The sequence below is a fragment of the Oncorhynchus clarkii genome, unplaced genomic scaffold (genome assembly GCF_045791955.1).
Source record: "Oncorhynchus clarkii lewisi isolate Uvic-CL-2024 unplaced genomic scaffold, UVic_Ocla_1.0 unplaced_contig_13759_pilon_pilon, whole genome shotgun sequence".
NCBI lineage: Eukaryota > Metazoa > Chordata > Actinopteri > Salmoniformes > Salmonidae > Oncorhynchus > Oncorhynchus clarkii.
Window position 1 is genome coordinate 40,001 of NW_027258091.1, and position 22,562 is coordinate 62,562.

The 22,562-nt window shown below is 39.7% G+C and overlaps 1 protein-coding gene across 2 annotated transcripts in view; it reads left to right on the top strand.

Annotated features, from left to right (window-relative positions):
• Positions 1–22,562, top strand: part of LOC139395349 (neuronal acetylcholine receptor subunit alpha-7-like) — a 79,670-nt gene that overhangs the window by 27,261 nt on the left and 29,847 nt on the right. For both annotated transcript variants that reach the window (XM_071142916.1, XM_071142917.1), the window contains one exon: positions 16,564–16,608. In XM_071142916.1, coding sequence (XP_070999017.1) covers positions 16,564–16,608 — 45 coding nt within the window. The remainder of the gene's footprint in view (positions 1–16,563; positions 16,609–22,562) is intronic.

Genomic DNA, 22,562 nt, shown 5'->3' on the forward strand with positions numbered 1-22,562 from the left:
TCCCTCTCTCTCCTCCCTCTCTCTCACCCCCTCAATCGTTCTCCATCTCTCTGTCTCTCCAGTTGGCTGTTACAACAACAACAAAGTTTCCTGGAGGATCATCAGTCAGAGCAGCTGTCTTTGTGTGTCTTACACACACACACACACACACACACACACACACACACACACACACACACACACACACACACACACACACACACACACACACACACACACACAAACACACAACCGCTGTAAGTTCCTCCATCTTTCCTGACTGTCTAACCAATTGACCTACCATATCTGCAACCTACAGTATTGACCTACCATATCTGTAAGCTACAGTATTGACCTACCATATCTGTGACCTACCATATCTGTACCCTACAGTATTGATCTACCATATCTGTAACCTATTGACCTACCATATCTGTAACCATTTGACCTACCATATCTGTAACCTACAGTATTGACCTACCATATCTGTAACCAATTGACCTACCATATCTGTAACCTACAGTATTGATCTACCATATCTGTAACCTATTGACCTACCATATCTGTAACCATTTGACCTACCATATCTGTGACCTACAGTATTGACCTACCATATCTGTAACCTACAGTATTGACCTACCATATCTGTAACCTGATAACCTAACATATCTGTAAGCTACAGTATTGACCTACCATATCTGTAACCTACAGTATTGACCTACCATATCTGTAAGCTACAGTATTGACCTACCATATCTGTAACCTACAGTATTGACCTACCATATCTGTAACCTATTGACCTACCATATCTGTAACCATTTAACCTACCATATCTGTGACCTACAGTATTGACCTACCATATCTGTAACCTACAGTATTGACCTACCATATCTGTAACCATTTGACCTACCATATCTGTAACCTACAGTATTGACCTACCATATCTGTAACCTGATGACCTACCATATCTGTAAGCTACAGTATTGACCTACCATATCTGTAACCTACAGTATTGACCTACCATATCTGTAAGCTACAGTATTGACCTACCATATCTGTAAGCTACAGTATTGACCTACCATATCTGTAACCTACAGTATTGACCTACCATATCTGTAAGCTACAGTATTGACCTACCATATCTGTAAGCTACAGTATTGACCTACCATATCTGTAACCTACAGTATTGACCTACCATATCTGTAAGCTACAGTATTGACCTACCATATCTGTAAGCTACAGTATTGACCTACCATATCTGTAAGCTACAGTATTGACCTACCATATCTGTAACCTACAGTATTGACCTACCATATCTGTAAGCTACAGTATTGACCTACCATATCTGTAAGCTACAGTATTGACCTACCATATCTGTAACCTACAGTATTGACCTACCATATCTGTAAGCTACAGTATTGACCTACCATATCTGTAAGCTACAGTATTGACCTACCATATCTGTAAGCTACAGTATTGACCTACCATATCTGTAAGCTACAGTATTGACCTACCATATCTGTAAGCTACAGTATTGACCTACCATATCTGTAAGCTACAGTATTGACCTACCATATCTGTAAGCTACAGTATTGACCTACCATATCTGTAAGCTACAGTATTGACCTACCATATCTGTAAGCTACAGTATTGACCTACCATATCTGCAACCTACAGTATTGACCTACCATATCTGTAAGCTACAGTATTGACCTACCATATCTGTGACCTACCATATCTGTACCCTACAGTATTGATCTACCATATCTGTAACCTATTGACCTACCATATCTGTAACCATTTGACCTACCATATCTGTAACCTACAGTATTGACCTACCATATCTGTAACCAATTGACCTACCATATCTGTAACCTACAGTATTGATCTACCATATCTGTAACCTATTGACCTACCATATCTGTAACCATTTGACCTACCATATCTGTGACCTACAGTATTGACCTACCATATCTGTAACCTACAGTATTGACCTACCATATCTGTAACCTGATAACCTAACATATCTGTAAGCTACAGTATTGACCTACCATATCTGTAACCTACAGTATTGACCTACCATATCTGTAAGCTACAGTATTGACCTACCATATCTGTAACCTACAGTATTGACCTACCATATCTGTAACCTATTGACCTACCATATCTGTAACCATTTAACCTACCATATCTGTGACCTACAGTATTGACCTACCATATCTGTAACCTACAGTATTGACCTACCATATCTGTAACCATTTGACCTACCATATCTGTAACCTACAGTATTGACCTACCATATCTGTAACCTGATGACCTACCATATCTGTAAGCTACAGTATTGACCTACCATATCTGTAACCTACAGTATTGACCTACCATATCTGTAAGCTACAGTATTGACCTACCATATCTGTAAGCTACAGTATTGACCTACCATATCTGTAACCTACAGTATTGACCTACCATATCTGTAAGCTACAGTATTGACCTACCATATCTGTAAGCTACAGTATTGACCTACCATATCTGTAACCTACAGTATTGACCTACCATATCTGTAAGCTACAGTATTGACCTACCATATCTGTAAGCTACAGTATTGACCTACCATATCTGTAAGCTACAGTATTGACCTACCATATCTGTAACCTACAGTATTGACCTACCATATCTGTAACCTACAGTATTGACCTACCATATCTGTAAGCTACAGTATTGACCTACCATATCTGTAACCTACAGTATTGACCTACCATATCTGTAACCTACAGTATTGACCTACCATATCTGTAAGCTACAGTATTGACCTACCATATCTGTAAGCTACAGTATTGACCTACCATATCTGTAAGCTACAGTATTGACCTACCATATCTGTAACCTACAGTATTGACCTACCATATCTGTAAGCTACAGTATTGACCTACCATATCTGTAAGCTACAGTATTGACCTACCATATCTGTAAGCTACAGTATTGACCTACCATATCTGTAACCTACAGTATTGACCTACCATATCTGTAAGCTACAGTATTGACCTACCATATCTGTAAGCTACAGTATTGACCTACCATATCTGTAACCTACAGTATTGACCTACCATATCTGTAAGCTACAGTATTGACCTACCATATCTGTAAGCTACAGTATTGACCTACCATATCTGTAAGCTACAGTATTGACCTACCATATCTGTAAGCTACAGTATTGACCTACCATATCTGTAAGCTACAGTATTGACCTACCATATCTGTAAGCTACAGTATTGACCTACCATATCTGTAAGCTACAGTATTGACCTACCATATCTGTAAGCTACAGTACATTCTCAGAATATTAGCACGACATTCCCAGAATATTTCATAATATTCCCAGAATTCCCAGGGTGAAATGTTCATGTCAATGTTATGGACAGTGGATTGGAAGCAGTGGATGTTTTACACCCTCCAATGTGGTTATATTTCAACAGGAGATTAGTGGAACCTCAGACTCTGTTAATGATATTGAATATGTTGTGTGAGCTCTCTCACTCTAAACTGCATAGATAAAAACATGGCCGCTCGTCCTCGGCTCCGCTCGGCCCCAGCCTGGCCCCAGATGGCGAGGGCTCGTAGGCTGTATGGCTGGGAAGCTGTGAAACTGTGAACGCGTGGCTTCCTCTCAATCAGTTCACAGGCTGCGCCTCCGAGCCAGCTGCTGCTCCACTGCACCGCTAAACTTGTGCGTGTGTGTGTGTGTGTGTGTGTGTGTGTGTGTGTGCGTGAGAGAGAGAGAGAGCCCGAATGAGTTTATTGAGCTTGCCTGGTGCAATGAAATCGTCCCAAAAGTGCAAACTCTGAAAGCTTGGTGGAGGCCTGAACTCCAGTGTGATTGGTCCTCACTGATGCTGCTTCTCTACTTTCTAATCATACTAGTGTATTTCTACACTCCATTATAGATGACCAGTAGAGAAGTTAGGAGTGGGGCTGATTTGGCCTTTTGTTTTTGATGGTGATGGTAAGGTGTGTGTGTGTGTGTGTGTGTGTGTGTGTGTGTGTGTTAGTGAATAATGTAGGAGCGTGGCTCACCATGACCATGGCTCCATCTGGAGGAAGTAGGAGAGGTCACAACACTCACCGTCTGACACACACACACACACACATACACACAGAGAGAGAGCAACCCATTGCCCTGTGTCCCAAAACGTACTTTCTGGGTCACACACACACATTCTAGGAAAAAAACAGTCCTTAAGACCAATCTGTTCATTTAAGGAGAGAGAGGGAGGACAGAGAGACAAAACAGTCCTTAAGACCAATCTGTTCATTTAAGGAGACAGAGGGAGGACAGAGGGATAAAACAGTCCTTATAACCAATCTGTTCATTTAGGGAGACAGAGGGAGGACAGATAGACGGAGGGAGGACAGAGAGACAGAGGGAGGACAGAGAGACAGAGGGAGGACAGAGAGACAGAGGGAGGACAGAGAGACAGAGGGAGGACAGAGAGACAGAGGGAGGACAGAGAGACAGAGGGATAAAACAGTCCTTAAGACCAATCTGTTCATTTAAGGAGACAGAGGGAGGACAGAGGGATAAAACAGTCCTTATAACCAATCTGTTCATTTAGGGAGACAGAGGGAGGACAGATAGACGGAGGGAGGACAGAGAGACAGAGGGAGGACAGAGAGACAGAGGGAGAACAGAGAGACAGAGGGAGGACAGAGAGACAGAGGGATAAAACAGTCCTTAAGACCAATCTGTTCATTTAGGGAGACAGAGGGAGGACAGAGAGACAGAGGGAGGACAGCGAGACAGAGGGAGGACAGAGAGACAGAGGGAGGACAGAGAGACAGAGGGAGAACAGAGAGACAGAGGGAGGACAGAGAGACAGAGGGATAAAACAGTCCTTAAGACCAATCTGTTCATTTAGGGAGACAGAGGGAGGACAGAGAGACAGAGGGAGGACAGAGAGACAGAGGGAGGACAGAGAGACAGAGGGATAAAACAGTCCTTAAGACCAATCTGTTCATTTAAGGAGACCGAGGGAGGACAGAGGGATAAAACAGTCCTTATAACCAATCTGTTCATTTAGGGAGACAGAGGGAGGACAGAGAGACAGAGGGAGGACAGAGAGACAGAGGGAGGACAGAGAGACAGAGGGAGAACAGAGAGACAGAGGGAGGACAGAGAGACAGAGGGATAAAACAGTCCTTAAGACCAATCTGTTCATTTAGGGAGACAGAGGGAGGACAGAGAGACAGAGGGAGGACAGAGAGACAGAGGGAGGACAGAGAGACAGAGGGAGAACAGAGAGACAGAGGGAGAACAGAGAGACAGAGGGAGGACAGTGAGACAGAGGGAGGACAGAGAGACAGAGGGAGAACAGAGAGACAGAGGGAGGACAGAGAGACAGAGGGAGGACAGAGAGACAGAGGGAGAACAGAGAGACAGAGGGAGAACAGAGAGACAGAGGGAGAACAGAGAGACAGAGGGAGGACAGTGAGACAGAGGGAGGACAGAGAGACAGAGGGAGAACAGAGAGACAGAGGGAGGACAGAGAGACAGAGGGAGGACAGAGAGACAGAGGGAGGACAGAGAGACAGAGGGAGGACAGAGAGACAGAGGGAGGACAGAGAGACAGAGGGAGGACAGAGAGACAGAGGGATAAAAGGAGGAAGAGCTATTTAGAAGCAAGGCTTGTTCTTTTAGTCATGTGATTGGATGTCCATTGTTCTTTTAGTCATGTGATTGGATGTCCATTGTTCTTTTAGTCATGTGATTGGATGTCTATTGTTCTTTTAGTCATGTGATTGGATGTCCATTGTTCTTTTAGTCATGTGATTGGATGTCTATTGTTCTTTTAGTCATGTGATTGGATGTCTATTGTTCTTTTAGTCATGTGATTGGATGTCCATTGTTCTTTTAGTCATGTGATTGGATGTCCATTGTTCTTTTAGTCATGTGATTGGATGTCCATTGTTCTTTTAGTCATGTGATTGGATGTCTATTGTTCTTTTAGTCATGTGATTGGATGTCCATTGTTCTTTTAGTCATGTGATTGGATGTCTATTGTTCTTTTAGTCATGTGATTGGATGTCTATTGTTCTTTTAGTCATGTGATTGGATGTCCATTGTTCTTTTAGTCATGTGATTGGATGTCCATTGTTCTTTTAGTCATGTGATTGGATGTCCATTGTTCTTTTAGTCATGTGATTGGATGTCTATTGTTCTTTTAGTCATGTGATTGGACGTCCATTGTTCTTTTAGTCATGTGATTGGATGTCTATTGTTCTTTTAGTCATGTGATTGGATGTCCATTGTTCTTTTAGTCATGTGATTGGATGTCCATTGTTCTTTTAGTCATGTGATTGGATGTCCATTGTTCTTTTAGTCATGTGATTGGATGTATATTGTTCTTTTAGTCATGTGATTGGACGTCCATTGTTCTTTTAGTCATGTGATTGGACGTCCATTGTTCTTTTAGTCATGTGATTGGATGTCTATTGTTCTTTTAGTCATGTGATTGGACGTCCATTGTTCTTTTAGTCATGTGATTGGATGTCCATTGTTCTTTTAGTCATGTGATTGGATGTCTATTGTTCTTTTAGTCATGTGATTGGATGTCTATTGTTCTTTTAGTCATGTGATTGGATGTCCATTGTTCTTTTAGTCATGTGATTGGATGTCTATTGTTCTTTTAGTCATGTGATTGGACGTCCATTGTTCTTTTAGTCATGTGATTGGATGTCCATTGTTCTTTTAGTCATGTGATTGGATGTCTATTGTTCTTTTAGTCATGTGATTGGATGTCTATTGTTCTTTTAGTCATGTGATTGGACGTCCATTGTTCTTTTAGTCATGTGATTGGATGTCCATTGTTCTTTTAGTCATGTGATTGGATGTCTATTGTTCTTTTAGTCATGTGATTGGATGTCTATTGTTCTTTTAGTCATGTGATTGGACGTCCATTGTTCTTTTAGTCATGTGATTGGATGTCCATTGTTCTTTTAGTCATGTGATTGGATGTCCTAGAGAGAGAGTTCTGGTCTTGTTGTTGTCCATGATGTTGTTTAATACATACCACATCAGAACAGGAAGCTGTAGGGATTCCCAACAGGGATGGGACTGCTGATCCTGGGTTTCCCTGATGACATTCGCTGTATGTGAGGTATTACAGCCTGATTCTGTGCTCTAATTGGCACCCTATTCCCGAAAGAGCCCTCTGGGCCCTGGTCCAAAGTAGTGCACTATATAGGGAATAGGGTGCCATTTTGTAAAGTATTAAATCGGTGTGTTTTCAGCATGCTGTTGAGGTGACAAGGATAGATTGCATTTTTTGCAGCTTCCATTTTCGTTGTCTGTGTATTATTCAATAAACCACAGGCAGGATATAGAGTTATATATCTTCCCTGGTATTCCCAACTGAGGTAATGGGAGGTGCAGTTCCTGGAGTTTCCCAGATTAAATATGCTATTTGTGAGGTATTCAATTGTAGTATTTTCATCAAGTCGTTGCTTGTGAGGTGATTGGATTTTATATTACAGAGGATTACACTTTCACAGTTTTCATTTCCTACACTCGTTAATTGGATAGTATGTGCTGTCAATCACTACCCTGATCCAATCAGAGCCCTCTGATGGGGAGGTTAGAGCGATCCCATTGGGTTTCTATTCAACCAAAACAAAGCGGTAGGGTGTAACGTAAGGGGAAATACATTGATAATAAACTTAAGATAACTGTTGTAGCAGACAGCAGAGAAAGGACTTTGTGTTTACGAGCCTGGTTGTTGAGAATGGACTTACATGGTACGCTGCTGCACAGCTGGGGGAGAGGAGAGATGAGGAGAGAGATAGAGAGGAGAGATGAGTAAGATAGAGAGAGTGAAGATTGAGACAGGAGCGGGAGATGAAATCACACTAGAGTCTGGACAGGACAGAAGAGGAGAGGAGAGAACAGGACATAAAGCTGAGAGAGAGAGAGCGGGGGAGATATCGCCTGGAGGAGGGGGGGACTGTGGACTGTCATGTCAGGAACACCCTGCTAGCTTCACTCTACTGTTAGTACTGTAGACCTGCATCTCAGAGAGCGGGGGAGATATCGCCTGGGGGAGGGGGGGACTGTGGACGGTCATGTCAGGAACACCCTGCTAGCTTCACTCTACTGTTAGTACTGTAGACCTGCATCTCAGAGAGCGGGGGAGATATCGCCTGGAGGAGGGGGGGACTGTGGACGGTCATGTCAGGAACACCCTGCTAGCTTCACTCTACTGTTAGTACTGTAGACCTGCATCTCAGAGACTTTTCGTCACAGACAGGGTTTCAGATGACATCCTGCTTTGTAACACAGACAGGGTTTCAGATGCCAGTCTGCTTTGTGACACAGACAGGGTTTCAGATGACAGCCTGCTTTGTGACACAGACAGGGTTTCAGATGACAGTCTGCTTTGTGATACAGACAGGGTTTCAGATGACTTCCTGCTTTGTGACACAGACAGGGTTTCAGATGACTTCCTGCTTTGTGACACAGACAGGGTTCCAGATGACTTCCTGCTTTGTGACACAGGACAGGGTTTCAGATGACTTCCTGCTTTGTGACACAGACAGGGTTTCAGATGCCTTCCTGCTTTGTGACACAGGACAGGGTTTCAGATGACTTCCTGCTTTGTGACACAGACAGGGTTTCAGATGACAGCCTGCTTTGTGACACAGACAGGGTTTCAGATGACTTCCTGCTTTGTGATACAGACAGGGTTTCAGATGACTTCCTGCTTTGTGATACAGACAGGGTTTCAGATGACTTCCTGCTTTGTGACACAGACAGGGTTCCAGATGACTTCCTGCTTTGTGACACAGACAGACAGGGTTTCAGATGACTTCCTGCTTTGTGACACAGACAGACAGGGTTTCAGATGACAGCCTGCTTTGTGACACAGACAGGGTTTCAGATGACTTCCTGCTTTGTGACACAGACAGGGTTCCAGATGACTTCCTGCTTTGTGACACAGGACAGGGTTTCAGATGACTTCCTGCTTTGTGACACACAGGGTTTCAGATGACTTCCTGCTTTGTGACACAGACAGACAGGGTTTCAGATGACAGCCTGCTTTGTGACACAGACAGACAGGGTTTCAGATGACAGCCTGCTTTGTGACACAGACAGACAGGGTTTTAGATGACTTCCTGCTTTGTGACACAGACAGGGTTTCAGATGACTTCCTGCTTTGTGACACAGACAGACAGGGTTTTAGATGACTTCCTGCTTTGTGACACAGACAGGGTTTCAGATGACTTCCTGCTTTGTGACACAGACAGACAGGGTTTCAGATGACTTCCTGCTTTGTGACACAGGACAGGGTTTCAGATGACTTCCTGCTTTGTGACACAGACAGACAGGGTTTCAGATGACTTCCTGCTTTGTGACACAGACAGGGTTTCAGATGACTTTCTGCTTTGTGACACAGACAGGGTTTCAGATGACTTCCTGCTTTGTGACACAGACAGACAGGGTTTCAGATGACTTCCTGCTTTGTGACACAGACAGACAGGGTTTCAGATGACTTCCTGCTTTGTGACACAGACAGACAGGGTTTCAGATGACTTCCTGCTTTGTGACACAGACAAGGTTTCAGATGACTTCCTGCTTTGTGACACAGCGGGGAGAATCCTAACTTCTCTTAGTCTTACGTTCATGTCCAGGGGAGTCTAAGTGAGTGGAAGTTAGGTGTTTTGCCAGTATCACTAGACACTGACTACGATGAGCATCTCTAGCTTTAGATTGCATATCTAGTGTATCTCTGAAGGTCTCTCTCATTAAGAAAAATAGAGGTGGGATGACCACCGCTGGCAGAGTTCTGTCATTAACATTCCTCCTAGATATTTACATGCAGTGTGTAATTAGTGTGTGTGCTCTGCTTACGAATGAGCTCCTTGTCTTTAGCGTAGCATTGTCATTAACAGGCACCCCTATCTGTCATTAAGACAGATTCATATCCACTGATATACTTGATCTTTAGCTGAAGGGAAAGAGTTTTAACTGTCTCCCTCCTCTACCACGTCCAAAACAACTTGTTAGACAGTTCAGTAGCTCCGAGACATTCTCACTAATGATGTGTATCATTCAGGAGGCTGTAAATAAATAAACATTGAATGCTTATACAAATATAAAGTGTTTTTTTTCTACAACGTGCTGGAATGTTTGTTCGCGTCTTCACTCGTTTTCATGGTAATGTTTTACTGTCATTTGGTGACGCCCACCTGTGCCAAGTTAGATCATGTTACCCTGTATTAGCTTGATGTACCGTGTAGCACTGTTTTAAATACTACCCTCTCAGCCATCTAATGCTGAGATTCACCCTCAAGACGAAAGAGAACAACCAAACTTTTCTCCTCTGGCTGATGTTTGGTTTGTGGTCATCCTGTAGAACAGGGGATCAGCTGTCTTCCTCTCTCTCTCTCTCTCTTTCGTCTTATCCAACTTCAATGTCCATCCTTCGCTGTCCCCTCTCTTCTTCTCCTCCCTCCTCCTCCTCTTCCCTCCTTCATCGTTCCTGGAAGCCGTTCCGGAACAAACACAGACCAAATGTTACAACGGTGCCCTGCCAAGATGGCCGCCTTCCATCTGAAAACACATTTTAACTGCAAGCGTTTTGATACTCACACCAGAGCCAACATCCCCCTCAGCGGTTTAGTTTTCTTTAGTTTAGTCATCCGTTAGTTTAGGGATGAATTTATACGAGCCACAGCCAGAACTCCACCATCTGTATTAGATACGGTAGTCTCCAGAACTCTACAGTCTGTATTAGATACAGTAGTCTCTACAGTCTGTATTAGATACGGTAGTCTCCAGAACTCTACAGTCTGTATTAGATACATTAGTCTACAAAACTCTACAGTCTGTATTAAATACAGTTGTCTCTACAGTCTGTATTAGATACGGTAGTCTCCAGAACTCTACAGTCTGTATTAGATACAGTAGTCTCCAGAACTCTACAGTCTGTATTAGATACAGTAGTCTCTACAGTCTGTATTAGATACAGTAGTCTCCAGAACTATACAGTCTATATTAGATACAGTAGTCTCCAGAACTCTACAGTCTGTATTAGATACAGTAGTCTATACAGTCTGTATTAGATACAGTAGTCTCTACAGTCTGTATTAGATACAGTAGTCTCCAGAACTCTACAGTCTATATTACATACAGTAGTCTCCAGAACTATACAGTCTGTATTAGATACAGTAGTCTCTACAGTCTGTATTAGATACAGTAGTCTCCAGAACTATACAGTCTATATTAGATACGGTAGTCTCCAGAACTCTACAGTCTGTATTAGATACAGTAGTCTCTACAGTCTGTATTAGATACAGTAGTCTCTACAGTCTGTATTAGATACAGTAGTCTCTACAGTCTGTATTAGATACAGTAGTCTCCAGAACTCTACAGTCTGTATTAGATACAGCAGTCGCTACAGTCTATATGAGATACAGTAGTCTCTACAGTCTATATTAGATACAGTAGTCTCTACAGTCTATATTAGACACAGTAGTCTCTACAGTCTGTATTAGATACAGTAGTCTATATAACTTTACAGTCTATATTAGATACGGTAGTCTCTACAGTCTGTATTAGATACGGTAGTCTCTACAGTCTGTATTAGATACAGTAGTCTCTACAGTCTGTATTAGATACGGTAGTATCCAGAACTCTACAGTCTATATTAGATACAGTAGTCTCTACAGTCTGTATTAGATTTGGTAGTCTCCAGAACTCTACAGTCTGTATTAGATACGGTAGTCTCTACAGTCTGTATTAGATACAGTAGTCTCCAGAACTCTACAGTCTGTATTAGATACAGTAGTCTCCAGAACTCTACAGTCTGTATTAGATATGGTAGTCTCTACAGTCTGTATTAGATACAGTAGTCTCCAGAACTCTACAGTCTGTATTAGATACAGTAGTCTCTACAGTCTGTATTAGATACAGTAGTCTCCAGAACTCTACAGTCTGTATTAGATACAGTAGTCTCTACAGTCTGTATTAGATACAGTAGTCTCCAGAACTCTACAGTCTGTATTAGATACAGTAGTCTCCAGAACCCTACAGTCTGTATTAGATACAGTAGTCTCCAGAACTCTACAGTCTGTATTAGATACAGTAGTCTGCAGAACTCTACAGTCTGTATTAGATACAGTAGTCTCTACAGTCTGTATTCAATATGGTAGTCTCCAGAACTCTACAGTCTGTATTAGATACAGTAGTCTCCAGAACTCTACAGTCTGTATTAGATACAGTCGTCTCTACAGTCTATATTAGATACAGTAGTCTCTACAGTCTGTATTAGATACAGTAGTCTACAAAACTCTACAGTCTGTATTAGATACAGTAGTCTACATAACTCTACAGTCTGTATTAGATATAGTAGTCTCCAGAACTCTACAGTCTGTATTAGATACAGTAGTCGCTAAAGTCTATATGAGATACAGTAGTCTCTACAGTCTATATTAGATACAGTAGTCTCTACAGTCTATATTAGATACAGTAGTCTCTACAGTCTGTATTAGATACAGTAGTCTCTAAAGTCTGTATTAGATATGGTAGTCTCCAGAACCCTACAGTCTATATTAGATACAGTAGTCTCTACAGTCTGTATTATATACAGTAGTCTCCAGAACTTTACAGTCTGTATTAGACATGGTAGTCTCTACAGTCTGTATTAGATACAGTAGTCTCCAGAACTCTACAGTCTATATTAGATACAGTAGACTCCAGAACTCTACAGTCTGTATTAGATACAGTAGTCTCTACAGTCTGTATTAGATACAGTATTCTCTACAGTCTGTATTAGATATGGTAGTCTCCAGAACTCTACAGTCTGTATTAGATACAGTAGTCTCCAGAACTCTACAGCCTGTATTAGATACAGTAGTCGCTACAGTCTATATGAGATACAAGGAGTCTCCAGAACTCTACAGTCTGTATTAGATACAGTAGTCTCTACAGTCTATATTAGATACAGTAGTCTACAAAACTCTACAGTCTGTATTAGATACAGTAGTCTCCAGAACTCTACATTCTATATTAGATACAGTAGTCTCCAGAACTCTACAGTCGGTATTAGATACAGTAGTCGCTACAGTCTATGTGAGATACAGTAGTCTCTACAGTCTATATTAGATACAGTAGTCTCTACAGTCTACATTAGATACAATAGTCTCTACAGTCTGCATTAGATACAGTAGTCTCCAGAACTCAACAGTCTGTATTAGATACAGTAGTCTCTAGAACTCTTCAGTCTATATTAGATACAGTAGTCGCTATGGTCTATATGAGATACAGTAGTCTCTACAGTCTGTATTAGATACAGTAGTCTCTACAGTCTATATTAGATACAGTAGTCTCTACAGTCTATATTAGATACAGTAGTCTATACAGTCTGTATTAGATACAGTAGTCTCTACAGTCTGTATTAGATACAGTAGCCTCTACAGTCTGTATTAGATACCGTAGTCTCCAGAACTCTACAGTCTATATTAGATACAGTCGTCTCCAGAACCCCACAGTCTATATTAGATACAGTTGTCTCTACAGTCTGTATTATATACAGTAGTCTCCAGAACTCTACAGTCTGTATTAGACATGGTAGTCTCTACAGTCTGTATTAGATACAGTAGTCTCTACAGTCTGTATTAGATACAGTAGTCTCCAGAACTCTACAGTCTGTATTAGATACAGTAGTCTCTACAGTCTGTATTAGATACGGTAGTCTCCAGAACTCTACAGGCTGTATTAGATACAGTAGTATCCAGAACTCTACAGTCTGTATTAGATACAGTAGTCTCCAGAACTCTACAGGCTGTATTAGATACAGTAGTCTCTACAGTCTGTATTAGATACAGTAGTCTCCAGAACCCTACAGTCTGTATTAGATACAGTAGTCTCCAGAACACTGCAGTCTGTATTAGATACAGTAGTCTGCAGAACTACAGTCTGTATTAGATACAGTAGTCTCTACAGTCTGTATTAGATATGGTAGTCTCCAGAACTCTACAGTCTGTATTAGATACAGTAGGCTCCAGAACTCTACAGTCTGTATTAGATACGGTAGTCTCCAGAACTCTACAGTCTGTATTAGATACAGTAGTCTCTACAGTCTGTATTAGATGCAGTAGTCTCCAGAACTCTACAGTCTGTATTAGATACAGTAGACTCCAGAACTCTACAGTCTGTATTAGAAATTGGTAGTCTCCAGAACTCTGCAGTCTGTATTAGATACAGTAGTCTCCAGAACTCTACAGTCTGTATTAGATACATTAGTCTCCAGAACTCTACAGTCTGTATTAGATATGGTAGTCTCCAGAACTCTACAGTCTGTATTAGATACGGTAGTCTCCAGAACTCTACAGTCTGTATTAGATACAGTAGTCTCTACAGTCTGTATTAGATACGGTAGTCTCCAGAACTCTACAGTCTGTATTAGATACGGTAGTCTCTACAGTCTATATTAGATACAGTAGTCTCCAGAACTCTACAGTCTGTATTAGATACAGTAGTCTCTACAGTCTGTATTAGATACAGTAGTCTCCAGAACTCTACAGGCTGTATTAGATACAGTAGTCTCCAGAACTCTACAGTCTGTATTAGATACAGTAGGCTCCAGAACTCTACAGTCTGTATTAGATACAGTAGTCTCTACAGTCTGTATTAGATATGGTTGTCTCCAGAACTCTACAGTCTGTATTAGATACAGTAGTCTCCAGAACTCTACAGTCTGTATTAGATACGGTAGTCTCCAGAACTCTACAGTCTGTATTAGATACGGTAGTCTCCAGAACTCTACAGTCTGTATTAGATACGGTAGTCTCTACAGTCTGTATTAGATACAGTAGTCTCCAGAACTCTACAGTCTGTATTAGATACAGTAGTCTCTACAGTCTGTATTAGATACAGTAGTCTCCAGAACTCTACAGGCTGTATTAGATACAGTAGTCTCCAGAACTCTACAGTCTGTATTAGATACAGTAGGCTCCAGAACTCTACAGTCTGTATTAGATACGGTAGTCTCCAGAACCCTACAGTCTGTATTAGATACAGTAGTCTCTACAGTCTGTATTAGATATGGTAGTCTCCAGAACTCTACAGTCTGTATTAGATACAGTAGTCTCCAGAACTCTACAGTCTGTATTAGATATGGTAGTCTCCATAACTCTACAGTCTGTATTAGATACAGTAGTCTCCAGAACTCTACAGTCTGTATTAGATACAGTAGTCTCCAGAACTCTACAGTCTGTATTATATACAATAGTCTCCAGAACTCTACAGTCTGTATTAGATATGGTAGTCTCCAGAACTCTACAGTCTGTATTAGATACGGTAGTCTCCAGAACTCTACAGTCTGTATTAGATACGGTAGTCTCCAGAACTCTACAGTCTGTATTAGATACGGTAGTCTCTACAGTCTGTATTAGATACAGTAGTCTCCAGAACTCTACAGTCTGTATTAGATACGGTAGTCTCCAGAACTCTGCAGTCTGTATTAGATACAGTAGTCTCCAGAACTCTACAGTCTGTATTATATACAATAGTCTCCAGAACTCTACAGTCTGTATTAGATATGGTAGTCTCCAGAACTCTACAGTCTGTATTAGATACGGTAGTCTCCAGAACTCTACAGTCTGTATTAGATACTGTAGTCTCTACAGTCTGTATTAGATACGGTAGTCTCCAGAACTCTACAGTCTGTATTAGATTCGGTAGTCTCCAGAACTCTACAGTCTGTATTAGATACGGTAGTCTCCAGAACTCTACAGTCTATATTATTATTCTATACTGTTATTCTAACAGAGATGTATTGAAACACCTCTGCTCTTCACCCAGAGTGGAGTCTTATTCTAACAGACATATTCTATCAGAGTTATTCTATCAGAGTTATTCTATCAGAGTTATTCTATCAGAGTTATTCTATCAGAGTTATTCTAATAGAGATATTCTAATATAGATATTCTATCAGAGATATTCTATCAGAGTTATTCTATCAGATATATTCTCAGAGTTATTCTAATATAGATATTCTATCAGAGTTATTCTAATAGAGATATTCTATCAGAGATATTCTATCAGAGTTATTCTATCAGAGATATTCTCAGAGTTATTCTAATATAGTTATTCTATCAGAGTTATTCTAATAGAGTTATTCTATCAGAGTTATTCTAATAGAGTTATTCTATCAGAGTTATTCTAATAGAGTTATTCTAATAGAGTTATTCTAATAGAGATATTCTAATAGAGATATTCTATCAGAGATATTCTATCAGAGTTTTTCTATCAGAGATATTCTCAGAGTTATTCTAAAAGAGATATTCTATCAGAGTTATTCTAATAGAGATATTCTAATAGAGATATTCTATCAGAGATATTCTAATAGAGATATTCTATCAGAGATATTCTAATAGAGATATTCTAATATAGTTATTCTATCGGAGTTATTCTATCGGAGTTATTCTATCGGAGTTATTCTAACAGAGATATTCTATCAGAGATATTCTAACAGAGATATTCTAAACACCTCTCCTCTTCCTTTTTCTTTTTCCCCTTCTTTTCTTCTCCAGGATGAGAAGAACCAGGTTCTGATGACCAACGCCTGGCTGCAGCTGGTAAGACTGAATTTCTACCCTTTACCCTCATTTGCAGTATAATAGCCATTTTGTTTGTTTCATTTGCTTGTTGAAGCTGGTGTTTGTATCTTGCGGTGGGCGCTATATGATCTCCCTTCCCAACAGATGTCCATGCCCAAGTCCTTGCAATGAGGGAGGGATATGAAATGTTCAATTAAAATCTCACAATTTCTAATGGTTTATAGGTTTTCCCCCCACTGAGACTTGCTGACGTGAACACAGATCAGATAATGGGCTGGAGTTCAGATCTCTGATTGACTCAGCGAGCCAGTGCTGAATGACAAAATGTCCCAGCTGTTTGGCTTCAGGTTTGGAGCAAGAATTTAGCAAGAAGCATTTTGAATTTTAAAACTGCATCCCAAATGACAACCTGTTCCCAATATAGGGTAGAGCTCTGGTGGAAAGTAAAGCACTATGTAGGGAACAGGGTGCCAGTTTGGGACGTCTCCTACATCTTCTATTACTGTTGGAAACATAGGAGCCCACAGACAGTCCATCAGGTCATACATCAGGGGGATGGGTAACAACATGGGAGCATTATCTATCAGATGATAGTGACACCTTGGCTGGAGGTTGGATAGAAGGTTACGTTTCTCCCGCCCTGCGTCTCCATGGCAATGTCCTTTCAGGGTAGCCTGTAAATGAGGCCACAACTTACAGGAGGTTGGTGGGACGTTAATTGGGGAGGGCGGGCTCTTGGTAATGTCTGGAGCTGAATCAGTGGAATGGTATCAGATACATGGGTTCCATTCCATTCGCTCCTTTCCAGCCATTTTTATGTGTCGTCCTCCCCTCAGCAGCCTCCTCTGACCACAATCCACTGTCCTGTGTTTTTATCTGACCTGTCAGTTTCACACAAGATGAACAGACTGACTGGCTGACAGTGTTTTTTTCATCAATAAATGATGCAAGTGTTGGCCTTAATATAGGGGTCCCTTCTCTGCTAATGGGCCGGGGGAGCAATTTTTTTTTGCAGACGCTTCAGGTCGAGAGTTACATTAACAAAAAAATGGGGTAATTTAGGAGGTCTTTAAACCTTTACTTTGTGGAGTCAGCATTTACAATGTTAGACTAGATTCTCAGTGTTCTATCCCAGAATATATTCACAGTGTACTATCCCAGAATATATTCTCAGTGTTCTATCCCAGAATATATTCTCAGTGTACTATCCCAGAATATATTCTCAGTGTACTATCCCAGAATATATTCTCAGTGTTCTATCCCAGAATATATTCTCAGTGTACTATCCCAGCATATATTCTCAGTGTACTATCCCAGAATATATTCTCAGTGTACTATCCCAGAATATATTCTCAGTGTACTATCCCAGAATATATTCTCAGTGTTCTATCCCAGAATATATTCTCAGTGTACTATCCCAGCATATATTCTCAGTGTACTATCCCAGAATATATTCTCAGTGTACTATCCCAGAATATATTCTCAGTGTTCTATCCCAGAATATATTCTCAGTGTACTATCCCAGCATATATTCTCAGTGTACTATCCCAGAATATATTCACAGTGTTCTATCCCAGAATATATTCTCAGTGTTCTATCCCAGAATATATTCACAGTGTACTATCCCAGAATATATTCACAGTGTACTATCCCAGAATATATTCTCAGTGTTCTATCCCAGAATATATTCTCAGTGTTCTATCCCAGAATATATTCACAGTGTTCTATCCCAGAATATATTCTCAGTGTTCTATCCCAGAATATATTCTCAGTGTTCTATCCCAGAATATATTCACAGTGTTCTATCCCAGAATATATTCTCAGTGTTCTATCCCAGAATATATTCACAGTGTACTATCCCAGAATATATTCTCAGGGTTCTATCCCAGAATATATTCTCAGTGTTCTATCCCAGAATATATTCTCAGTGTTCTATCCCAGAATATATTCTCAGTGTTCTATCCCAGAATATATTCTCAGTGTACTATCTCAGAATATATTCACAGTGTACTATCCCAGAATATATTCTCAGTGTTCTATCCCAGAATATATTCACAGTGTACTATCCCAGAACATATTCTCAGTGTTCTATCCCAGAATATATTCACAGTGTACTATCCCAGAATATATTCTCAGTGTTCTATCCCAGAATATATTCACAGTGTTCTATCCCAGAATATATTCTCAGTGTTCTATCCCAGAATATATTCACAGTGTACTATCCCAGAATATATTCACAGTGTACTATCCCAGAATATATTCTCAGTGTTTTATCCCAGAATATATTCTCAGTGTTCTATCCCAGAATATATTCTCAGTGTTCTATCCCAGAATATATTCTCAGGGTTCTATCCCAGAATATATTCTCAGTGTTCTATCCCAGAATATATTCTCAGGGTTCTATCCCAGAATATATTCTCAGTGTTCTATCCCAGAATATATTCACAGTGTTCTATCCCAGAATATATTCTCAGTGTTCTATCCCAGAATATATTCTCAGTGTTCTATCCCAGAATATATTCTCAGTGTACTATCACAGAATATATTCACATTGTTCTATCCCAGAATATATTCACAGTGTACTATCCCAGAATATATTCTCAGTGTTCTATCCCAGAATATATTCACAGTGTACTATCCCAGAACATATTCTCAGGGTTCTATCCCAGAACATATTCTCAGTGTTCTATCCCAGAATATATTCACAGTGTACTATCCCAGAACATATTCTCAGTGTTCTATCCCAGAACATATTCTCAGGGTTCTATCCCAGAATATATTCTCAGTGTTCTATCCCAGAATATATTCTCAGTGTTCTATCCCAGAATATATTCACATTGTTCTATCCCAGAATATATTCACAGTGTACTATCCCAGAACATATTCTCAGTGTTCTATCCCAGAATATATTCTCAGTGTTCTATCCCAGAATATATTCTCAGTGTTCTATCCCAGAATATATTCTCAGTGTTCTATCCCAGAATATATTCTCAGTGTTCTATCCCAGAATATATTCTCAGTGTTCTATCCCAGAATATATTCTCAGTGTTCTATCCCAGAATATATTCTCAGTGTTCTATCCCAGAATATATTCTCACAGTGTTCTATCCCAGAATATATTCTCAGTGTTCTATCCCAGAATATATTCTCAGTGTTCTATCCCAGAATATATTCTCTCAGTGTTCTATCCCAGAATATATTCTCACAGTGTTCTATCCCAGAATATATTCTCAGTGTTCTATCCCAGAATATATTCTCACAGTGTTCTATCCCAGAATATATTCTCAGTGTTCTATCCCAGAATATATTCTCAGTGTTCTATCCCAGAATATATTCTCAGTGTTCTATCCCAGAATATATTCTCTCAGTGTTCTATCCCAGAATATATTCTCACAGTGTTCTATCCCAGAATATATTCTCACTGTTCTATCCCAGAATATATTCTCACAGTGTTCTATCCCAGAATATATTCTCACAGTGTTCTATCCCAGAATATATTCTCAGTGTTCTATTCTGGAATGTTACAGTTCCAGGAATGAAATTAGCCCTTAATGACATCAATTAGAAACATTTAGACTGTTGGACAAACTCCCAAATGTATTACTCCTCCAATCTATGTTCCTTTTCCAACCTGTTTTTAGAGATGTCCTGATGTTCTCTTGATATAAACTGTGTTTAGAGATGTCCTGATGTTCTCTTGATATAAACTATGTTTAGAGATGTCCTGATGTTATCTTGATATAAACTATGTTTAGAGATGTCCTGATGTTCTCTTGATATAAACTGTGTTTAGATATGTCCTGATGTTCTCTTGATATAAACTATGTTTAGAGATGTCCTGATGTAGCCTAGTGTTCTCTTGATATAAACTGTGTTTAGAGATGTCCTGATGTTATCTTGATATAAACTATGTTTAGAGATGTCCTGATGTTATCTTGATATAAACTATGTTTAGAGATGTCCTGATGTTCTCTTGATATAAACTGTGTTTAGAGATGTCCTGATGTACCCTAGTGTTCTCTTGATATAAACTGTGTTTAGAGATGTCCTGATGTTCTCTTGATATAAACTGTGTTTAGAGATGTCCTGATGTACCCTAGTGTTCTCTTGATATAAACTGTGTTTAGAGATGTCCTGATGTTCTCTTGATATAAACTGTGTTTAGAGATGTCCTGATGTTCTCTTGATATAAACTGTGTTTAGAGATGTCCTGATGTTATCTTGATATAAACTGTGTTTAGAGATGTCCTGATGTTCTCTTGATATAAACTGTGTTTAGAGATGTCCTGATGTTCTCTTGATATAAACTGTGTTTAGAGATGTCCTGATGTTCTCTTGATATAAACTGTGTTTAGAGATGTCCTGATGGTATCTTGATATAAACTGTGTTTAGAGATGTCCTGATGTTCTCTTGATATAAACTGTGTTTAGAGATGTCCTGATGTTCTCTTGATATAAACTGTGTTTAGAGATGTCCTGATGTTCTCTTGATATAAACTGTGTTTAGAGATGTCCTGATGTTCTCTTGATATAAACTGTGTTTAGAGATGTCCTGATGTTCTCTTGATATAAACTATGTTTAGAGATGTCCTGATGTACCCTAGTGTTCTCTTGATATAAACTGTGTTTAGAGATGTCCTGATGTTCTCTTGATATAAACTGTGTTTAGAGATGTCCTGATGTTCTCTTGATATAAACTATGTTTAGAGATGTCCTGATGTTCTCTTGATATAAACTATGTTTAGAGATGTCCTGATGTAGCCTAGTGTTATCTTGATATAAACTGTGTTTAGAGATGTCCTGATGTTCTCTAGTGTTCTCTTGATATAAACTGTGTTTAGAGATGTCCTGATGTTCTCTAGTGTTCTCTTGATATAAACTGTGTTTAGAGATGTCCTGATGTTCTCTTGATATAAACTATGTTTAGAGATGTCCTGATGTTATCTTGATATAAACTGTGTTTAGAGATGTCCTGATGTTCTCTAGTGTTCTCTTGATATAAACTATGTTTAGAGATGTCCTGATGTTATCTTGATATAAACTGTGTTTAGAGATGTCCTGATGTTCTCTAGTGTTCTCTTGATATAAACTATGTTTAGAGATGTCCTGATGTAGCCTAGTGGTCTCTTGATATAAACTGTGTTTAGAGATGTCCTGATGTTCTCTTGATATAAACTGTGTTTAGAGATGTCCTGATGTTCTCTTGATATAAACTATGTTTAGAGATGTCCTGATGTTCTCTTGATATAAACTGTGTTTAGAGATGTCCTGATGTAGCCTAGTGTTCTCTTGATATAAACTGTTTTTAGAGATGTCCTGATGTAGCCTAATGTTCTCTTGATATAAACTGTGTTTAGAGATGTCCTGATGTTCTCTTGATATAAACTATGTTTAGAGATGTCCTGATGTTCTCTTGATATAAACTATGTTTAGAGATGTCCTGATGTACCCTAGTGTTCTCTTGATATAAACTGTGTTTAGAGATGTCCTGATGTTCTCTAGTGTTCTCTTGATATAAACTGTGTTTAGAGATGTCCTGATGTAGCCTAGTGTTCTCTTGATATAAACTGTGTTTAGAGATGTCCTGATGTTCTCTTGATATAAACTGTGTTTAGAGATGTCCTGATGTTCTCTTGATATAAACTGTGTTTAGAGATGTCCTGATGTAGCCTAGTGTTCTCTTGATATAAACTGTGTTTAGAGATGTCCTGATGTTCTCTTGATATAAACTGTGTTTAGAGATGTCCTGATGTTCTCTTGATATAAACTGTGTTTAGAGATGTCCTGATGTTCTCTTGATATAAACTATGTTTAGAGATGTCCTGATGTTCTCTTGATATAAACTGTGTTTAGAGATGTCCTGATGTTCTCTTGATATAAACTATGTTTAGAGATGTCCTGATGTTCTCTTGATATAAACTATGTTTAGAGATGTCCTGATGTAGCCTAATGTTTCTCTTTGATCTATTTCA